The 20,006-nt window shown below is 51.5% G+C and overlaps 1 protein-coding gene across 2 annotated transcripts in view; it reads left to right on the top strand.

The window, feature by feature from the left end:
• Positions 1-20,006, top strand: part of SCARA5 (scavenger receptor class A member 5) — a 137,392-nt gene that overhangs the window by 24,067 nt on the left and 93,319 nt on the right. For both annotated transcript variants that reach the window (XM_075126293.1, XM_075126292.1), the window contains one exon: positions 3,942-4,070. In XM_075126293.1, the coding sequence (XP_074982394.1) occupies positions 3,942-4,070 (129 nt within the window). The remainder of the gene's footprint in view (positions 1-3,941; positions 4,071-20,006) is intronic.

Below are 20,006 nucleotides of genomic sequence, written 5' to 3'. Positions count from 1 at the left end.
GGAATACTTGGGGCAGAGGGATACAGGGGTCCAGATCTCTCTGGTTAAGCAGAGTGTGGTCCCAAAGGCCAGTATGTTGCCTGCCCAAATGGCAGAGATTGTGGGGGTGGGCGAAAGCAGATTCCTCATACCACTAGCTAAAATCCATGTGGTGTGGGAAAGTTTGGAAAGTGTTTTGAGTGTGGGGTAATGGAACACCTCCTAGTCGACCTGCTCCTTGGTAATGATTTCTTCCGTGTAGCTCAGGTTAAAGTATTTGCCTGCAGCAGGAGGGAGTTTTATGCTGGGACCCCCAAGGGAAAGGGTAAGGTCTCAGGAACTGCTAAGAGAATGGGAGAGAGACTCCTTGATTCTTCTGCAGCTGGGGGAAGCAGTGTGTGTGGGGGGGTGGAGACCAACTCCTACACTGCAGCTGGAGGTAACACCCCACCCCAGAGCCCGCACCCCCAGCTGGAGCCCTCACCCCCGTGCACCCAAACCCTCTGCCCTTCTTCCCAGAGGTTAGGGGTCCAGTACGGGAGTGGGTGGGTGAGGTTCTGTAGCCTGCGATGTGCAGGAGGTCACACCAGATGATCACGATGGTCCCTTCCGGCCTTAAAGTCTCTGAGTGCTGCAGAAGCTCAGACTGAAGGCTGGACGAGACAAGCTGACTGTCTCGGAGCTGATCACTGGGCACAGCTCTGAACCGACAGGCCTGCGTCAGGGTAACCCCGCCTGTCTCTTTACGTGACGCTCCAGGAGAGCTTCTCTGATCCGCAGAGCTGGTGATTCCCACCACAGCGTCACTAGCGGAGCGGCTGTGGCCAGGGGTTGCCCACATGCAAGTGCTGCCGCAGAGCACTAGGAAGCCGGACTGGCTGTGGAGCCCCCCTTGCAATGTGTGCCTGCCCCGGTAGAGGATGAGTTGCCAACTTGGTAATATTTAAAAACCGGACAATTCTGAACCTCCCCGGCCCTGCCTCTTCCCCCCGAGGCTCCACCCCGTCTTCTCCTCTTGCCCCCCATCCCTCGCAGGAGGGCCTCGGCTGCTTTGCTGCAGCTGGGAGGTGCAGCCGCCCGATGCAGGTAGGAGGCGGCCCCAGCTGAGTGGGGGCTGGCGCGGGTGATGACCCAGCGCCTCCACCTGCCCCACCCACAGTAACTGGACTTTGGGTGTTCGGTCAGTGGAGCTGACCGGACGCTGTCAGGTCCCCTTTTTGAATGGACTTTCCAGTCGAAAACCAGGCACCTGGCCACCCTGGGTAGAGATGGCTCAAGAGCAGCCAGCCGTCAGACCTCCTCGAGAGGTACAAGACCTGCAACAGCTGGTGGGACAGAGAAACTCGTCATCTATTGCCCGAGCGACGTGCTCCTGGTATGTTTGCAGAATCCAGGTACAGCCTGATGGGGCTAGGGGGCTAGCAATAGATAGAATTGTCCTAAGTAATGGGCCCCTGTTGGGATCAGGGTCCTGTTGTGCTTGGTGCTGGACAGACACTTGGGTAGACAAGGCCCCTGCCCTGAGATGTGTCCAGTCTCAGTCCAACTAAATTCCACTCAACGAGGTAAAGTTGCAGTAGCATCCTTAGGTTTTAGCAAGTCTTTGATCACTTCCTAGTTGGCACTAACTTTGGCAACCTCAAGGGGGTGGGAGGTCTCCCAGCCCTGGGCGAGTGGTGCCATGGACTAGTGGAATGAGCACAGGGGCTAGGAGCCAGGAGTTCTTGAGCTCATGTATCCATCTGGCCACTGATTCCCTCCGGAGACTTGGAGACTTAATCCCTGGGCCCGTTTTCCCTTGCATAAAAATGGTGTTGATAATGCAGCCCAATCTCTGCAGTCCCTGTCGTGAGGCTGTGCTTAGTGTTTGCAAAGGGCTAGCAAATGACTAAGTACTGGGGCTCGGGGGAGACGGTGTGACCTAGTGGGCTCCTGGATTAGGATTTGGAGACCTGGGTTCCAATCCCAGCTGTATCACTGGCCTGCTGGGTGACTTTGGGCAAGTCACTGCACCTTCCAGTGCCTCAGTTTCCCCATCTGTACAATGGGGTCATGCTAATGACCTCCTTTGTACAGAGCTTGGAGATCTACTGATGCAAGCGCCATATAAGAGCTAGGTATGATTATGATGACCACACTCATGGTGCGTTAGAGACACTTGAATAGACCCAGCCTCTACTACATTTAAGGATGAAAGGTGCGATGTAACGAGAGGGGCTCCCCAGTCTGTTTGTGGTATCCACTTGTGGTCTCTTGTCAGATATGTGGAGTGTAAGCTCCTGGGGGCAGGGCCTGTCTTTTTGTCCGGTGTTTGTACAGTGCCGAGCGCAACAGGCTCTTGGTCCATGACTGGTGCTCCTAGGCACTGTGGTAACACAAAGAAATAACGATTTGCAATAACTGCGGAAGGACATTCTGCGCCTCCGGACAGCAGTAAACAAAGGGCTTTTTGTCGGGATTTCCCGAGCACAGGTCTTCGTCAATTTCTCTCTCTCTCTCCCCTCTGTTTTATCTGCGCTCCAGCTGGCCCCATGTTATTTTCGCCCTCTCGAAGGCATGTGATGTATTTGTTGCCGGGACCTTGCTGCATCCCTGCCTCATGTCTCAAGGCCAGGCGCTTTTGTTCCCTGCTCCCTCTCAAAGGCAGAGGCTCGTGCTGTGCCTGGCCCCGGGGGCATGGCTGGTGGTCTCCTGGCAGAGCCGGTCTGGCAGGTCCGGGGCTTGAAAACTTTGCGGTGTGAGATGCGCACGGTGTGAGATGCATTGCTGAGCAGTCGCCCCGCTGGGGGCCTAGCTCTGGGAGTTAGCGCTGGGCTAGGTGCTGTGACCAGCTCCATGGCCATCCAAGTGCCCGCGCTGACGTGCTTTGGCTTGGACCGAGTCACGGCTGGCCCTGTGTGGACGGGAAAAGAGGGATCACTGAGATTCTTCTCCTCCCTATGTCCACACAGGAGGCAGCTGCCATTTGAAGGGGGGACGGCTGACTCAGTCCTGCCAGCTCGGGTGGTGGGGGTCTGAGCAAGGCAGGAATGGTGGCCATACCCCCCAATCCCACCCAGGCTCCAGATGTCAACGGGAGGGGAGTGGCTGTAAATGCCCTGGCCAGTTCACTGCCCCCACCCCAGGGTGCTTCACAGATAGGCCTAGCTCCTCCCTCTGCTCCGCTGAGCACAAGGGATGCTGTCCCATCCTCCGCCCCAGGGCTGCAGAGGACCCGGGGCCAGAGTTTGCCCAGCTGCCCGGTGGGGTTCACACCCAGGGATGTTGCAGGGCCTCCCCACTGGCTGGTTTTCACCGTGTTCGGCATTTCCCAAGCGTTGCTAGGAGGCGGCCCCGCTAACCTTTGTTCAAAGGTTTTTACAGAGACGGGAGGGGTGTGGCAGGGGAGGGGAAGAGGGCCGAGTTGGCTCTTCTGCTCCTGCCTTGCAATGCGCTGAGGTGCCCCTGGAGAGACCGCCCGGCTCCCTCCCTAACCCGTTGGTTGTTTCCTTCCAAAATCCCAGCCGCAGAGCTGCCCCGGCTCTGGGCCCGCGGCTGGCCACGTTTCCCAATGCTGCTGGGTGATGACAATCTGACCGCTGCACTGGGCCAGCTGTCGGCATATTCACGGCTCTCATCCTCCTTCTCTTTTTCATTCTTTTCTTTCTCTCCCTCTCTCCTTTTCCCTCCCGCTTTTCTTTGGCTCTCTCGTTTCCCCGGTGATTCGGACACTGGGTCTGCCCCACAAAACAGGTCTGATCCACCCCCACTGATGCTAGTGGAAGCTGGCTGGGTCCCACGCAATGAGCCTTTACGGCCAGCCCCCAGGCTCCCACGCTTTCACCTCACTCTGGGGCCAGCGGGTTTTCCTCCACACGTGTTCATTCTTAGCATTGCAGAGGAGCTGGATGAGGACGGCTGAGGGCGAGCAAGCAGAGAGGAGAGGAGAATTCTGTTCCTAACAGGTCTTTGTCCCCCGCCAGGTCCAGGCGTCAGGAGGAGGGGAGTGGGGCGCTGTGGCCGGCTGGGGTCCATCGCGGCTCTGAAGTACGCGGTGGTCGGACTCTACCTACTCGTGTTCCTGATCCTCGTCGGCGTCTTCATCCTGGCAGGTAAAGGCGCCTCCAATCTGCCTCCCTCTCCGGGGAGGAGCGGAAAGGGGTGGGGAAGGCCGCATTCGTACCAGAGCCTCCGCAGCCGTCTCTGGGCTGCCACCTCTTTCAGCCAGGCGGGGCCGAAAATGCTCGTGGCACCGCATGAGCTGCTTAAGGTGGTTTCTAAAAGCCAGGCTCCAGCTCCAGCAGGGATCAATGCAGGGAAGTTTTCCGGCAGTGCTATCCAGGGGAGGGAGGGGCGGGAAACGCGGGTCAGACTGGATGATCACAGTGGTCCCTTCTGGCTTTGAAATCTAGGACTCACCAAGACCCAAATGCCCAGCTGTGGTCGCCCTCTCTGTCTCACTTTTTCACTAAGTCGTCCCTCAGGGCAGCTGTCAGCCTGCAGCCCTGGGCACTGCCTTTAGTGACCACGCGTAGGACCAGTCAAGTGATGGACTACCGAGGGTGAGGGGCTATTCCTGGCCCTGCCACTGACTTGCTGCATCATCTTGAGCAAGTCATGTTACAAAAAAAAATCTCCCCGGGCTTCAGTTTTCCCATCTTCCTAGGAAGGGGATAACAACTGTACCTCCCTCCCATGGCGGTTGTGAGGCTTGATCAGTTAATGCTTGTCAAGTGCTTTGAGATCTTCAGGCACTACAGAAAGGCAAAACGTAACGAGTGGGTCAGAGCCTCCTCTGCTTTTCCGCGGCCGCGTTCTTCCTCCTTCCGTCGCTGAGCCTCAGAGATCTCCCTCAGAAAGCCCTTAATTCCCCCAGCATGTTTCCAGGATTATCTGTTTACTCCACCGCCTGGCACCTTGGGTGTATCCGTACCCCATGCTCAACCAGGCGCAGCGTGAGTAATTCTTGGCTCCAGAGGGCCGTGTTGCATCAGGCCAAGGCATACCAAGTGGAGGATTAATGAGCAGCCTTGACCTGCCCCGGTCCCAAGCTGATGTGTTGGTTTTGTGGGCTGGGCTGTTTCCACCCGAATGTTTTGCAAAGCCACTTCCACTGCAATCGTTCCCAGCTGCCCCAAGGCCAAATTGCAATGCAGCGCTTGGCGGTCTGGGCCTTTGATTTCACTCTGACCCTTGGAAGAAACAACCCATCCACTTCTTGTTTAGTTTGAGAGGCCTCCCACGGAGAGCAGCATGGGCCTCCCAAACCCGACACCATGGAAATCAAGTCCTGACTCCACACAACTCTGGAGAAACGCCATCGTTCTGGGCCTGGCTGGGATGCTCAGAAGGTTTGTACAGCCCCTAGCAGAGTGGGGCACCATTCTTGGTTGGCCCTTACACACCACCATAATAAGCGTGATTATTAATCATCACAAAGATCTCTGTGTGCATTTCAGCCGCATCTCCCAAGACTCGGACCCACAGGGCTACCTGGGATCTTGACCAATTGCACAAGTAGGCAGGACTCCAGTGCACCAGATTCCCACAGGCCTGATAGTCCTTGTCAGCCTGGGGGCGTGAGAGGCTGATCCTAAGAACTCCCCCTGCCTGGGTCATCAGCATGGCTTGAATCCCTTTCCATCAGCATCGCAATCCTGGCCTTTATCACTTGAGCTACAGGAAGAGCTCCATCAGCCGGTGGCAGTAGGCTTTTACCCCCCTAGCAGCCTAGCAACTGTGCCAGTGAGTTTCCCGAGAGCACTCCTGAACTCAGATCTCCCACGAGGCATCGTGAGACGTCCGCATACTTCTTGGAGGAAAGCGAGCGGGCGATAGTTGCAGTGGGGAAAGAAACCTCACACAGCTGGGGTGCAGTACTGGATCGGGGTTGAGTTCTTACTGCTAGAACGAGCTCGGGCCAGGGGGGAAGAATCAGGCTAGCAACTGTGAGCCCCAGATACCCTGCCCTGGACTAAGAGGCAGGCGCGGTGGAAACTCCCTAAAAGTGGGGGGGCACCGGCGCCAGAACTGTGGCCCTGCCCCCCAGGCCACCCCTTCCCGCGGAGGCTCTGCTCCCGTGCCACCCCTTGTCCCTAGGCCCCGCCCGCACCACGCCCCTTCCCCCGAGCCCTTGCCCTCATGCTGCCCCTTCCCCCAATGCCCAGCCCCTGCGCCGCCCCTTCCCCCAAGACCCTGCCCCCCACTCACTCCTCTCCATCCCCGAATCCATGGAGACTTAGAACACAGAAGGACCTCCCAGAACTTTGCAGCAACAAGGGACATAGAACCCAGCTCCTCCTGTTTCAAAACCCCTGGGCTCTACAGCCAAAGGAGAATCTCCACTGGGAGTTCATAGTATAGGGTCACTGAGACACATGTCAGCACCGGTCTCATTCAATCCAGCAGAGGGTGTTGTTAATGCATACACCGCAGCCTGTTCACTACAGCATTTACTATGGGTGCGCAGTAGCATTGGGTACTTAAATGGAAGCAGAGCTCGAACTTGGTCCCTTCGACAGTTTACAAAAGAATCCAGCCAGTGTCTTCCTTCCGTCCTCCGTTCACACTCACCTCCCCACCCCGACCGGAGCATGAATTAAGAGACCATTTGGGCTGTGACACCCAGACTGGTTTGCAAGCACGTATAGATCACCTACAGGATCCATGCAGCACCCGTCCATCTTCCAAAAAAACCCTCTGCTTTCTCAATATTGACAGTCTTCTTCCCGGAGAGCAAGGCGGGCTGGAAGCAGGCCATCTGCCTGCTGTCAAAGCACAGGATGCGCGGAGCTCTGGGGTGGGGAAGGGAACGCTTGGAAGGCAGGGTGGGCCTCATGTCAGTTGTCTGTATGTTTTTATTCTCTCCCCTGCTGGGAGTAATTTAAAATGTGCAGGCAGATCATGTGAATGGAGGCAACCCGCAGCCCGGCCCCACATCACACTTACACACAAACATCCCTATGGAGCTTCCCCGATGCCAGGTGCCTATGGAAACACCGACCCGCTCTTCCGCGGAGGTAGGGCAACCGCATCGGCTGATCCCTTTCCCTGGTCTTGCTCCTTTGCAGTTTGTGAAAGGGTTTAACCCACGGGACTCGAGCCAAATCTCCAAAGTCAACACGCTGCCAACAGTCGCTCTCCTGGTAGGGTTGCCAACTTTCTAATTGCACAAAACTGAACACCCTAGCCCTGTCCCTTCCCCAAGGTCCTGTCCCCTTCCTCGTCCCTTCCCTGAGGCCCTACTCACTACATTCCGCGCAGCGGGTCGTGGTGCGGGAGGGGGTGAGGGCTCTGGGCTGGGGGTGCAGGTTCTGGGGTAGGGCCAGAGATGAGGGATTCAGGGTGTGTGGGGGGGGACTCTGGGCTGGGGCAGGAGGTTGGGGTTCAGGGGGGTGGGGGCTCTGGTCTGGGGGTGCAGGTTCTGGGGTACAGCCGGGGATGAGGGATTCAGGGTGTGTGGGGGTGACTCTGGGCTGGGGCAGGAGGTTGGGGTGCAGGGGGGTGCGGGCTCTGGGCTGGGGGTGCAGGTTCTGGGGTAGGGCCGGAGCTGAGGGATTCAGGGTTTGGGGGGGACTCTGGGCTGGGGCAGGAGGTTGGGGTGCAGGGGGGTGTGGGCTCTGGGGTGGGGCCAAGGAATATTGTTATTGAACCAAGGGTCCTGACCCTTTTCGTGTCAGGAGTTGTGCAGGGATGAGGGAACTGGCCCCCTTATTCCAGGTGTATTTACAATTGTCAGCCCCACAGCAGCTCCATTAGACAAGCAGTCACAGGAAATCTGTAGTGTAGCCAACTTTGTCACAGGGTGTGCCTGCCCGGCAGTGTCCTGCAGTGCCCCAAGCTGAGTTAGCGTGGTGCTGCGGGTACTCCCTGCCTCAGTTTCCCTCCTCAGGAAGCCAGTAGCTCCATTCAGGCACCCTTGATTCAAGGTTACCTTCCTTGGAGCTTGTTTGTCGGAAAATCTCATGCAAAAGAGTACCAAACGAAAAGTCCCAAATAAACAAAAGGTGCTTCAGGGTTTCCAGGTTCCTCTGAAGCCTACGCACGAAGCTGCGTTCCCCCTCAGGGTTATCTCTCAGTCTTCAGTGGGCATCTGCCCTGCTATGGGGGATGAGGGAGCATTTAAGTGGGCCTCCTTCTCCCAGTTTATCATCATCTCTGCAAGGCTGTTGGCCCCAGGCCCTTGAAGAAACAGTAACAGGGTTTCCTCCCCAACCCTTCTTGTTCCTGGGACCCTGTCCTCTCTCCCAGTATCTCCCAGGTCCTTATATCTATAATCAGAGCTTTCAACCCTTAAAGAGCCATGCCAGGTGGCAGGGTGGACTGGCCAGTAGGCAGTACTGCCCTTAAGGGGGCGGGCTACCCCACCATAAACTCTCACAATTCTATCACGATCTCTAGCATTTTTTTCTAAAACTCCAGCTCCTGGAGGTGATTACGTTAGACTCTCAGCCCTCACGTGAAAAAAAAAAGTAAGTGTCTAACCCTTGTGGTGGCAGAGGAGAGCTTGAAATTGTGATCGCCAAAGGCTCCAAAACCAGGAGCCAAATAAAAAGGATTCCATGTTGGTTTATTTTATAATCTCTTGATTTTTAACCCAAGCTCATGATTTTGGGGGACCCAACGTATGAGTTTTGAACGTTTGGAATTGGTCAGACTGAATCTGTACCCTAAATTAATTAAGACACCTAATTAAGACCTTTAATCTCAGGCACTCAAAGTGCTCTACAAACAGATTAATTCATCCTTGGTAAACTGGGGATCACAAGAGGGTAAGACCTCCATTTTTAAAGATGGCCTCTAATGTTGGCTGCAGCTGTTTACTGAAGTCACTTATCCACAAGCGCTTGGCTTTCAAAATTGCTGAGTACTCACCCACTTCCATTGAATTCACTGGGGAGTGCTCAGTATAATACATTGGCAAAGTATGCGTTCTGTTCCTTCATAAGGGCTAGTTTACATGGAGGATAAAAGCCAACTACTGCTAATAGCAAAGGGAGTTACTCCTTTAGCTCAAGTGGTAGAGACCTGTGATTTGGTATGGAAAGTCCTGAGTTCAAACACAGCCGGGGAAGGTTACTTCAGCAGCTCTAAAAATCTGCCCTCCTCCCTCTGTTTGAAGTTGGGCTTCCAAAATCACAGGCTGTCTTTGAACATTTGGCCCCAGCCACGCAGCAAAACAAAATGCAGGAGTCCTGGCTTCCAACCCCTGAGTCCAGGCGAGAATCTAGAATAATAAAAATATAAGCCATGTGGGGCAGGGGTTGGCTGTAGCAGCCCTCGATGCAGAGAGTCCTGCCCCCTTCAGTGTGTGCTAGTACCTAGGTCCATGCTGGCGGATCCCATTGTTGGATGGGGGCCTATGGGTGAAATTCACCCCTATGGACAAGGCCCAGCACAAAGCCCTTAAAATAGGACATGTCCTGGGCCTCTTGTGCTGGCTCACGGCGTAGGGTGAATTTCACTCATCCTGAGCACAAACAAGCAGCAGAAGTCCAAAGGAACTGAAGCCAGATTGCTAAAGTGAAAAAGGAGAGTTACAGACACACAGCAAGCAGATGGAGGAGAAAAGAGAAATAGAGGTAAATGATGCTGAAACAGAAAAAAATTTAGTGTTTTATATGCCACGCAACTGCCATGTTCTATGGAATCAGTCCATCTTCAACAAGAGGCGTTTATTAACTTAATGAAAACACCTACAAACTACAGGCCAAAACAAACAAGCTTCTACACAGCTTGAGTTCCCGGCTTCTGTCCCTTGTTTACCAGGGACCATACCCTGCCAGGAACGCTGTACAACCCTGTGATGGGGTGTTCACCCCACACCAGCCCCCAAAAGCTGAAGGAAGCTGAGAAAGGGTTGGGTTAGTGAGATAGGCCACACATGAGGGCTTAGGCTGGAGAAGCAACCCCTGATTGGAAGATGGAGCTCAGCTGAGCAGGTGTAGGCTGGGCTAGGATAAAGCCAGGAAGCTGGCCGCAGACATGGCTGTAGTGAGGAAGTCTGCAGTCACCCTTTGTGCATTAGAGAGGGAAGGAGGGACCCCAGGGAAAAAATAGGACCCTGGGAGCCCAGCCCTGAGGGAAGGGCATAACCTGAAGCAGGGAGAGAAAAAGCCTGTGAGAGGTGGAATAGGAAGCAGCTCAGGAAAAGAGGGCAAGGTTAGGGACTGAGCAAATCTTGGCTGTATGTTGTAGGGTCCTTGGGCTGGAACCTGGAGTAGTGGGTGTACCTGGGTTCCCCCGAGCCACTGATGGGGTGGCATTGCCTGGACAAAGGGTCCAGGGAGACTCTGTACCCCAGAAGGGGAAGCCCCATAGTGACCTGGCTGGAGGGCTGAATTTTGCCCCAGGTCAGGCTGGCAGAGACTCTGGGTTTTTTTCACCTTCCTCTGTAGTGTGGAGCATGGGTCACTTGCTGGTTTGAACTTGAGTAAATGGGGGATTCTCTGTAATTTGAAGTATTTAGATCAAGATTTAAGAATTGCAGTAACTCAGCCTGAGGTTGTGGGCCTGTTACAGGAGTGGGTGGGTGAGGGTCTGTGGCCTGCAGTGTGCAGGAGGTCAGACTATGTGATCATAATGGTCCCGTCTGTCATGAAAGTTTATTAGGGACCCTGGAGATCACTAAGACTGGGTGGGGTTGGAGTGAGTCGATGGCAAAAGAAAAATCCTATGCCAGAGGAAACCATTTGGCTTTAGAGAAAAAGCTGCAAAAATCCATCCAGAAACATCACTTTTTGAGTAGATAAATGGTGGAGGTCTGAAAACATGAAAGGATGGCATGTGGGGCTAGCAGTTTGGTCCTACACAGGTTGGTGAAGAGTTAATATCCCAGTGCCTTAAAGGGGAGGACATTTGCCTGTTAAAGACATTCTCCTTCAGATGGGACCACGGTCCCTCCCTTCTGCCTATCTTTGGCCCTGGCATCATAGGGCTATTGTTTAAGCTCAGCGTCCTGGCCAACACTGGGTTTGAATGCCCCCGGCTGACCGGGAACCTGATTTAAAGCTCATTGATCTTAATTCCAAAGAGCTTAAGATCAAGCCCCTGTTGCCAAGTGCACTATGGGTGTTCCCCATAGCCAAGGGAAGTGGATGGCATGGTGAGTGGCTAATAGAACCATTCACCATGAGTTCACATCCTGCCCAGCTTGCTGGTGATCAAAAAGCGTTACCCGTCTGATAGGCACTTGGTGGATTTGGCTCAGTTCCCCCAGGGACCAGGTATCCACATTGCAAAAACCAGCATCATAGTTCGAACGATCCTAGATGTTCCTTCTTGCAGTGGGTACGGTCTCAGCAGAGAGGCTGAGGACTGAACAGACAATGGAGTCTGAACTCCATTTGTGTGTCCCTGGGTTCAGATTGCAGCAGGGATGGATTCTTCACGCAGAGATGAGATCCTGCAATAATGCATCCTGTAACTGGACCTTTCTGACTCACCCCTGTAAACCTCTCCCCAGTCCTTCCGGCCCCGTTCCTTGCCCAGTGCAACCTTGTTGTTCCGGTGGCAATGCTCCAGCCTGTCTTGTTTGTCCTCAAGCAGCTGCGTCCACTCGCTGTGTCTCCCAGCTTGCCAGGAAAGCAACAGGGACTTCCATCTCTAAGGGCTTTGGGCATTTTGCTGCTGCTTCTCACGAGCTTAAAAACGCTGAGATCTTTCTCCCTCCCCATGACCTGTTTCCCGAGATCGGCATTTTCGAATTGTAGGATTTTATTTCCTCCTGCCGCTGAAGACCCCAGGAGCCTGGCCCGGCCCGGAGCACTCAGCTGGCCTTCTCTGAAAAATGTTCTGGTACCACGTGAATGTAAAAGTCATACGCGGGCCCCTAGTTCCCGGCCAAGTGCCCAGCTTGTGCTAGAGGAAGCAAAGCCTGAGGTCAGCAAGTCAGGGACTCACTGAAGGGGAGAAGTTTCTGTTTCTACATGAAGAGCTCAATCCTCTGCTCCGCCCAGTCCCACTGAGAGCAGCCGAGATAAGGAGGCTGCAGAGATGCTTCAGAGCTACTGCAGGGGAGCAGGTGTGTGAAGCTCTTGCAGAGCCAGCCAGGAGTGAGGAAGAAAGAGATGATTGGCTGGATGGGCTGTCCGTCACCCAGAGAGACAGGGGAAGGGCTTCTCTTCTCCGCAAAGGGTTCTGGGTAGGGAAGCCCTCTATAAAACTCCCTGGCTTCTGGCTGGGAGTCAGGCTTATGGGAGGAAGTTTTGCCTGGAAGATTTGGTGTCAGTTATGTTATGGAAGGTATATCTTGTTGGGTTTCTTTAGCTTAAAATAGCCGTGGTATTATTATTTATTATTATTATTTAAATCTCTCTCAGTGGATCTGGGTACTTTATTGGGCAGCCCCCTAGAGACCACCAGCCATCTCTCGAGGCACTGCTGGCTCGCAATATGCTGTGGTCTCTCCCCCTTGCACCCATGGCCTTTACTCCCCAGCATGACTCCTTTGTGCCAGGGGTGGGAGAGGGTGGCAGAAGGCAGATACATTGGCTTTATGCAAACTGGGGATCTTCAGCTGGTTGTTTACACCAGCCATGTGGCCCCTTTGCCCCACATTGTAGTGGGGCTCAGTTCTGAATTAAGTGGGTGGTGTGAAGTCGTGGATTGCCAGTCGTGAAGGCTGCAGCCCTCTAGGCAGAGAACAGCTCCAGCATAGGCAGTGATGAGGATAACCTCCCCTGCAGTTTCGTTTCCAGGTCATTTGTTCAAATCTGGCACAGCTCCAGTCTTGCCCAGCAGTCATCACCATCTGATGGCTTGTTGCTGACTCAGGTGGTGGGTCTCAGCCCAGTTCCTAGTGCAGAAATAACATCCCAGTAAACCTTTCTATCAGCCCCAGCAGAGATTGTGTGGGCATCAGAGCTGGCTGGGGATTTTCCATCGGAATGATCTTCCAACACAAAATGCCCTCTATGCAAAATCGGAATTTTTTATGGGGAAATTTCAATTTGCCCCCCAACAATTGATTAATTTCCATTGGGAGAAGCTAAATGACAGCACCGCAGCTACACGGCTGGAAGGGTCTCATCAATCTCACTTTAAAGGGAGAAAAGTAAATTGATGAGACCCTTCCAAGCAAGCAGCTAGCGAGCCAAAAAATCCCATTTCGGTTCTCCCAAGACAGAATTTTTTGGAATTTCTGTACCATGAAAAAGTGAGGTTTTAACTTTTCATCCTGGATCAGGACAAAAAACATCATGTTGATTCTTCCCGGGGTGGAAATTCCGTTTTCCAGCCAGCTCGACTCCCCAGTCCCCCCAGAGGTAGCTGCCGGTCAGAAAGCAGACACATTTCCTGGGGGAATGTTGTTAGGAAGATGATATGGCCCACGCCCTAGGCTGTAGCTCTTGTGGGGATAAATGACTCCAGTCTCCTAGACTGCCTGGCTGGAGCCTGTCATACATTCTAAAGCCATGAAGACCATTGTGACCATCCTGGCTGACCGCCTGACGAGCACAGGCCAAAGAAGCTCGGAGTGATTCCGCCATGAAGTGTAACAGCTTATGATTGTGCTACAGCATTCTGCAGGCACTAAAGTTTGTGCCCGGAGAAGTTGATCCTTAGTAATCGTGACATTTTGGGTATCACCCAGGCCAGTTAAGGGGGTTCCATTATCACCTGTCCTGGATCCTTGGGTGTCTTAATGCTGGGCTGCTGTATCTTAGAGCCCTGACCTCGGTAGCAAGCCCACAAACACATCTCACGCTGGCTTCCATCAGGCTAATTAGTCCTTGCAGCGTGACCCCCCCCCACCCCCCCAAGCAGCCCTTCTGGTCCCCCAGTCCATCCATCCCAAATTCTTAGCTACCAGGCACTCGGACTTTACCCCTCTCATTCATCACCCCCCACAGGTGTGAAACCAGCCCCCAGAACACCAGCTTTTGATGGCACAGACACTCCCTGCAGTGTGCTTGGAGTAAAAATAAATAGAAAGTTTATTTATTAGAAAAATCACAGATTCAGAGATAAAATAGTAAGGAAAATCAAACACAAGTGACAGCAAATAAACAGGAAGATGCAAGCACAGGCTTTACACTTGCAGACCAGAGAAATTTCCCTTTCTAGTACAAGTTTCCTGTTGCCTTTGAACAGCTTCCCAGCGTGTTTCACCGACAGCACCCGTCAAGTCCCTCACTTTCCGGATGAGGGGCCTCATTTTCAAGCCTTATTTTTAAAAGGCTTTCTCCCTACCCCCTTTCCCTCCCCTCCTTTTTTTTTCTCCTGGCATGGTGACTCATGGTTTTTAAAAATAATCTGATTTTTAAAAAAGGCTCCAGAGGCAATCCTCGCAATTACGGGCCGGTGAGCCTAACTTCAGTATCATAGAATCATAGAATCATAGAATATCAGGGTTGGAAGGGACCCCAGAAGGTCATCTAGTCCAACCCCCTGCTCGAAGCAGGACCAATTCCCAGTTAAATCATCCCAGCCAGGGCTTTGTCAAGCCTGACCTTAAAAACCTCTAAGGAAGGAGATTCTACCACCTCCCTAGGTAACGCATTCCAGTGTTTCACCACCCTCTTAGTGAAAAAGTTTTTCCTAATATCCAATCTAAACCTCCCCCACTGCAACTTGAGACCATTACTCCTCGTTCTGTCATCTGCTACCATTGAGAACAGTCTAGAGCCATCCTCTTTGGAACCCCCTTTCAGGTAGTTGAAAGCAGCTATCAAATCCCCCCTCATTCTTCTCTTCTGCAGGCTAAACAATCCCAGCTCCCTCAGCCTCTCCTCATAACTCATGTGTTCCAGACCCCTAATCATTTTTGTTGCCCTTCGCTGGACTCTCTCCAATTTATCCACATCCTTCTTGAAGTGTGGGGCCCAAAACTGGACACAGTACTCCAGATGAGGCCTCACCAATGTCGAATAGAGGGGAACGATCACGTCCCTCGATCTGCTGGCTATGCCCCTGCTTATACATCCCAAAATGCCATTGGCCTTCTTGGCAACAAGGGCACACTGCTGACTCATATCCAGCTTCTCGTCCACTGTCACCCCTAGGTCCTTTTCCGCAGAACTGCTGCCTAGCCATTCGGTCCCTAGTCTGTAGCTGTGCATTGGGTTCTTCCGTCCTAAGTGCAGGACCCTGCACTTATCCTTATTGAACCTCATCAGATTTCTTTTGGCCCAATCCTCCAATTTGTCTAGGTCCTTCTGTATCCTATCCCTCCCCTCCAGCGTATCTACCACTCCTCCCAGTTTAGTATCATCCGCAAATTTGCTGAGAGTGCAATCCACACCATCCTCCAGATCATTTATGAAGATATTGAACAAAACCGGCCCCAGGACCAACCCTTGGGGCACTCCACTTGATACCGGCTGCCAGCTAGACATGGAGCCATTGATCACTACCCGTTGAGCCCGACAATCTAGCCAGCTTTCTACCCACCTTATAGTGCATTCATCCAGCCCATACTTCCTTAACTTGCTGACAAGAATACTGTGGGAGACCGTGTCAAAAGCTTTGCTAAAGTCAAGAAACAATACATCCACTGCTTTCCCTTCATCCACAGAACCAGTAATCTCATCATAAAAGGCGATTAGATTAGTCAGGCATGATCTTCCCTTGGTGAATCCATGCTGGCTGTTCCTGATCACTTTCCTCTCATGCAAGTGCTTCAGGATTGATTCTTTGAGGACCTGCTCCATGATTTTTCCAGGGACTGAGGTGAGGCTGACTGGCCTGTAGTTCCCAGGATCCTCCTTCTTCCCTTTTTTAAAGATTGTAGCAGGCAAATTGGTTGAAACTATAGTAAAGAATAGAATTTTCCAAAGTATAGATCCACACAATATGTTGGGGAATAGTCAACATGGCTTTTGAGAAAGGAAATCACACCTCACCAATCTATTAGAATTCTTTGAGGGGGTCAACAAACGTGTGGACAAGGGGGATTCAGTGAATATAGTGTACTTGGACTTTCAGAAAGTTTTTGACAAGGTCCCTCACCAAAGGCTGTTAAGCAAAGTAAGCTGTCATGGGATAAGGGGGAAGGTCCTCTCATGGATTAGTAATTGGTTAAAAGACAGTAAACAAAGGGTAAGAATAAATTGTCAGTTTTCAAAAGGGAGAGATGTAAATAGTGGTGTCCCCCAGAGGTCTGTATTGGGACCAGTTCAACATATTCATAAATGATCTGGAAAAAGGGGTAAACGGTGAGGTGGCAGAGGATACAAAATTCTTAAGATAGTTAAGTCCAAAGCAGACCGTGAAGAGCTACAAAGAGATCTCACAAAACTGGGTGACTGGGCAACAAAATGGCAGATGAAATTAATTGTTTCTAAATGCAAAGTAATGCACATTGGAAAACATACTCCCAACTATACAGCTAAAATGATGGGATGTAAATTAGCTGTTACCACTCAAGAAGAAGATCTTAGACTCGTGGATAGTTCTCTGAAAATATCTGCAAAATGTGCAGTAGCAGTGAAAAAAGCGAACAGAATGTGAGGAACCATGGAGAAAGGGATAGATAATGAAACAGAAAATATCACAATGTCACGATATAAATCCCTCGTATGTATAAATCCATGGTATGCTTGCAGTTTTGGTTGCCCTATCTGAAAAAATAAATATTCGAATTGGGAAAAATTTCAGAGAAGAACATCAAAAATGATGAGAGGTATGGAACATTGATCTTTAAATATTCATGGTAAATAGGCCCAATGGCCTGTGATGGGGTGTTAGATGGGGTGGGAACTGAGTTACTACAGAGAATTCTTTCCTGGGTATCTGGCTGGTGAGTCTTGCCCATATGCTCAGGGTTCAGCTGATTGCCATATTTGGGGTCGGGAAGGAATTTTCCTCCAGGGCAGATTGGAAGAGGCCTGGGGGTTTTTCACCTTCCTGTGCAGCATGGGGCACGGGTCACTTGCTGGAGGATTCTCTGCACCTTGAAGTCTTTAAACCATGATTTGAGGACTTGAATAACTCAGACAAAAGTGAGAGGTTTATCGCAGGAGTGGGTGGGTGAGATTCTGTGACCTGCATTGTGCAGGAGGTCAGACTAGATGATCATAATGGTCCCTTCTGACCTTAATATCTATAAATCTGTGAATCTAACACTTTCTATATGAGGGGAGATTAATAAGACTGGTACTGTTCATCTTAGAAAAGAGACACCTAAGAGGGGATAAGATAGAGGTCTGTAAAATCATGACTGTGGAGAAAGTGAATAAGGAAGTGTTATTTACCCCTTCACATAACACAAGAACCAGGGGTCACCCAGTGAAATTAATGGGCAGCAGGTTTAAAACAAACATAAGGGAGTGTTTGTTCACAGAACACACAGTCAACCCTGTGGAACTTGTCGCGAGAAGATGTTGTGAAGGCCAAAACTACAACTGTGTTCAAAAAAGTATCAGATAAGTTCATGGTGGACAGGTCCATCCATGGCTATTAACCGAGATACTCAGGGACACAACCCCATGCTCTGGGTGTCCCTAGCCTCTGACTGCCAAAAGCTGGGAATGAACGGCAGGCAATGGATCACTTGATGATTCCCTGTTCTGTTCATTCCCTCTGAAGCACCTGCCACAGGCCACTGCAGGAAGACAGGACACTGGGCTACATGGACCATTGGTCTGACCCAGTCTGGCCGTTCTTATTTTCTTATGCTCACGATTATTTAGGGTGGGGGAAATTCCCTCTTGAGTTGGTGGCCAGAATGTCTCAGTGTTTTTCCATTAACTCTAATGGCCCATCGTTTGATGCTAGGTGTTTGGAGCTAGTCTTGCCTGGCTAGGGGGAAAGGAGTCCAGGAGAGCTGGCTGTATTTTAAAGAATCCTTATTGAGGTTACAGGGACCAAACCATCCCGATGTGTAGAAAGAATAGTAAATGTGGCAGGCGACCAGCTTGGCTTAACAGTAAAATCCTTGCTGATCTTAAATACAAAAAAGAAGCTTACAAGAAGTAGAAGATTGGACAAATGACCAGGGAGGAGTATAAAAATATTGCTCGGGCATGCAGGAGTGAAATCAGGAAGGCCAAATCACACCTGGAGTTGCAGCTAGCAAGAGATGTTAAGAGTAACAAGAAGGGTTTCTTCAGGTATGTTGGCAACAAGAAGAAAGCCAAGGAAAGTGTGGGCCCCTTACTGAATGAGGGAGGCAACCTAGTGACAGAGGATGTGGAAAAAGCTAATGTACTCACTGCTTTTTTTGCCTCCGTCTTCACGAACAAGGTCAGCTCCCAGACTACTGCACTGGGCAGCACAGCATGGGGAGGAGGTGGCCAGCCCTCTGTGGAGAAAGAAGTGGTTCGGGACTATTTAGAAAAGCTGGACGAGCACAGGTCCATGGGCCAGATGCGCTGCATCTGAGAGTGCTAAAGGAATTGGCGGATGTGATTGCAGAGCCATTGGCCATTATCTTTCAAAACTCATGGCGATCAGGGGAAGTCCCGGACGACTGGAAAAAGGCTAATGTAGTGCCCATCTTTAAAAAAGGGAAGAAGGAGGATCCTGGGAACTACAGGCCAGTCAGCCTCACCTCAGTCCCTGGAAAAATCATTGAGCAGGTCCTCAAGGAATCAATTCTGAAGCACTTAGAGGAGAGGAAGGTGATCAGGAACAGTCAGCATGGATTCACCAAAGGCAAGTCATGCCTGACTAATCTAATTGCCTTCTATGACAAGATAACTGATTCTGTTGATGAAAGGAAAGCAGTGGACGTGTTGTTCCTTGACTTTAGCAAAGCTTTTGAAACAGTCTCCCACAGTATTCTTGCCAGCAAGTTAAAGAAGTACGGGCTGGATGAATGGACTATAAGGTGGATAGAAAGCTGGCTAGATTGTCGGGCTCAACGGGTAGTGATCAATGGCTCCATGTCTAGTTGGCAGCCGGTATCAAGTGGAGTACCCCAAGGGTCGGTCCTGGGGCCAGTTTTGTTCAATATCTTCATAAATGATCTGGAGGATGGTGTGGATTGCACCCTCAGCAAGTTTGCAGATGATACTAAACTGGGAGGACAGGTAGATACGCTGGAGGGTAGGGATAGGATACAGAGGGACCTAGACAAATTGGAGGATTGGGCCAAAAGAAATCTGATGAGGTTCAACAAGGACAAGTGCAGAGTCCTGCACTTAGGACGGAAGAACCCAATGCACAGCTACAGACTAGGGACCGAATGGCTCGGCAGCAGTTCTGCAGAAAAGGACCTAGGGGTTACGGTGGACGAGAAGCTGGATATGAGTCAACAGTGTGCCCTTGTTGCCAAGAAGGCCAATGGCATTTTGGGGTGTATAAGTAGGGGCATTGCCAGCAGATCGAGGGACGTGATCGTTCCCCTTCTATTCTACATTGGTGAGGCCTCATCTGGAGTACTGTGTCCAGTTTTGGGCCCCACACTACAAGAAGGATGTGGAAAGATTGGAAAGAGTCCAGCGGAGGGCAACAAAAATGATTAGGGGACCGGAACACATGAGTTATGAGGAGAGGCTGAGGGAACTGGGATTGTTTAGTCTGCGGAAGAGAAGAATGAGGGGGGATTTGATAGCTGCTTTCAACTACCTGAAAGGGGGTTCCAAAGAGGATGGATCTAGACTGTTCTCAGTGGTAGCAGATGACAGGACAAGGAGTAATGGTCTCAAGTTGCAGTGGGGGAGGTTTAGGTTGGATAGTAGGAAAAACTTTTTCACTAGGAAGGTGGTGAAACACTGGAATGCGTTGCCTAGGGCGGTGGTGGAATCTCCTTCCTTAGAAGTTTTTAAGGTCAGGCTTGACAAAGCCCTGGCTGGGATGATTTAGTTGGGGATTGGTCCTGCTTTGAGCAGGGGGTTGGACTAGATGACCTTGTGAGGTCCCAACCCTGATAGTCTATGATTCTAGGGAAGCAGTGCCTGTCCCTGCCTGACAGCCCACTGCCCCGTTGTGAGGAGGAGCTGAATGTCACAGCACAAGTATGAGCATGGCTTTATATCTATACCAGTGGTTCTCAAACACTTTTACTGGTGACCCCTTTCACATAGCAAGCCTCTGAGTGCGACCCCCCTTATAAATAAAATAACTTTTTTATATATTTAACACCATTATAAATCCTGGAGGCA

The sequence above is a fragment of the Caretta caretta genome, chromosome 3 (genome assembly GCF_965140235.1).
Source record: "Caretta caretta isolate rCarCar2 chromosome 3, rCarCar1.hap1, whole genome shotgun sequence".
In the NCBI taxonomy this organism is placed as follows: Eukaryota; Metazoa; Chordata; order Testudines; family Cheloniidae; genus Caretta; species Caretta caretta.
The sequence above is the reverse complement of the archived record's forward strand: the minus strand, read 5'-3'. Positions and strand labels throughout refer to the sequence as shown.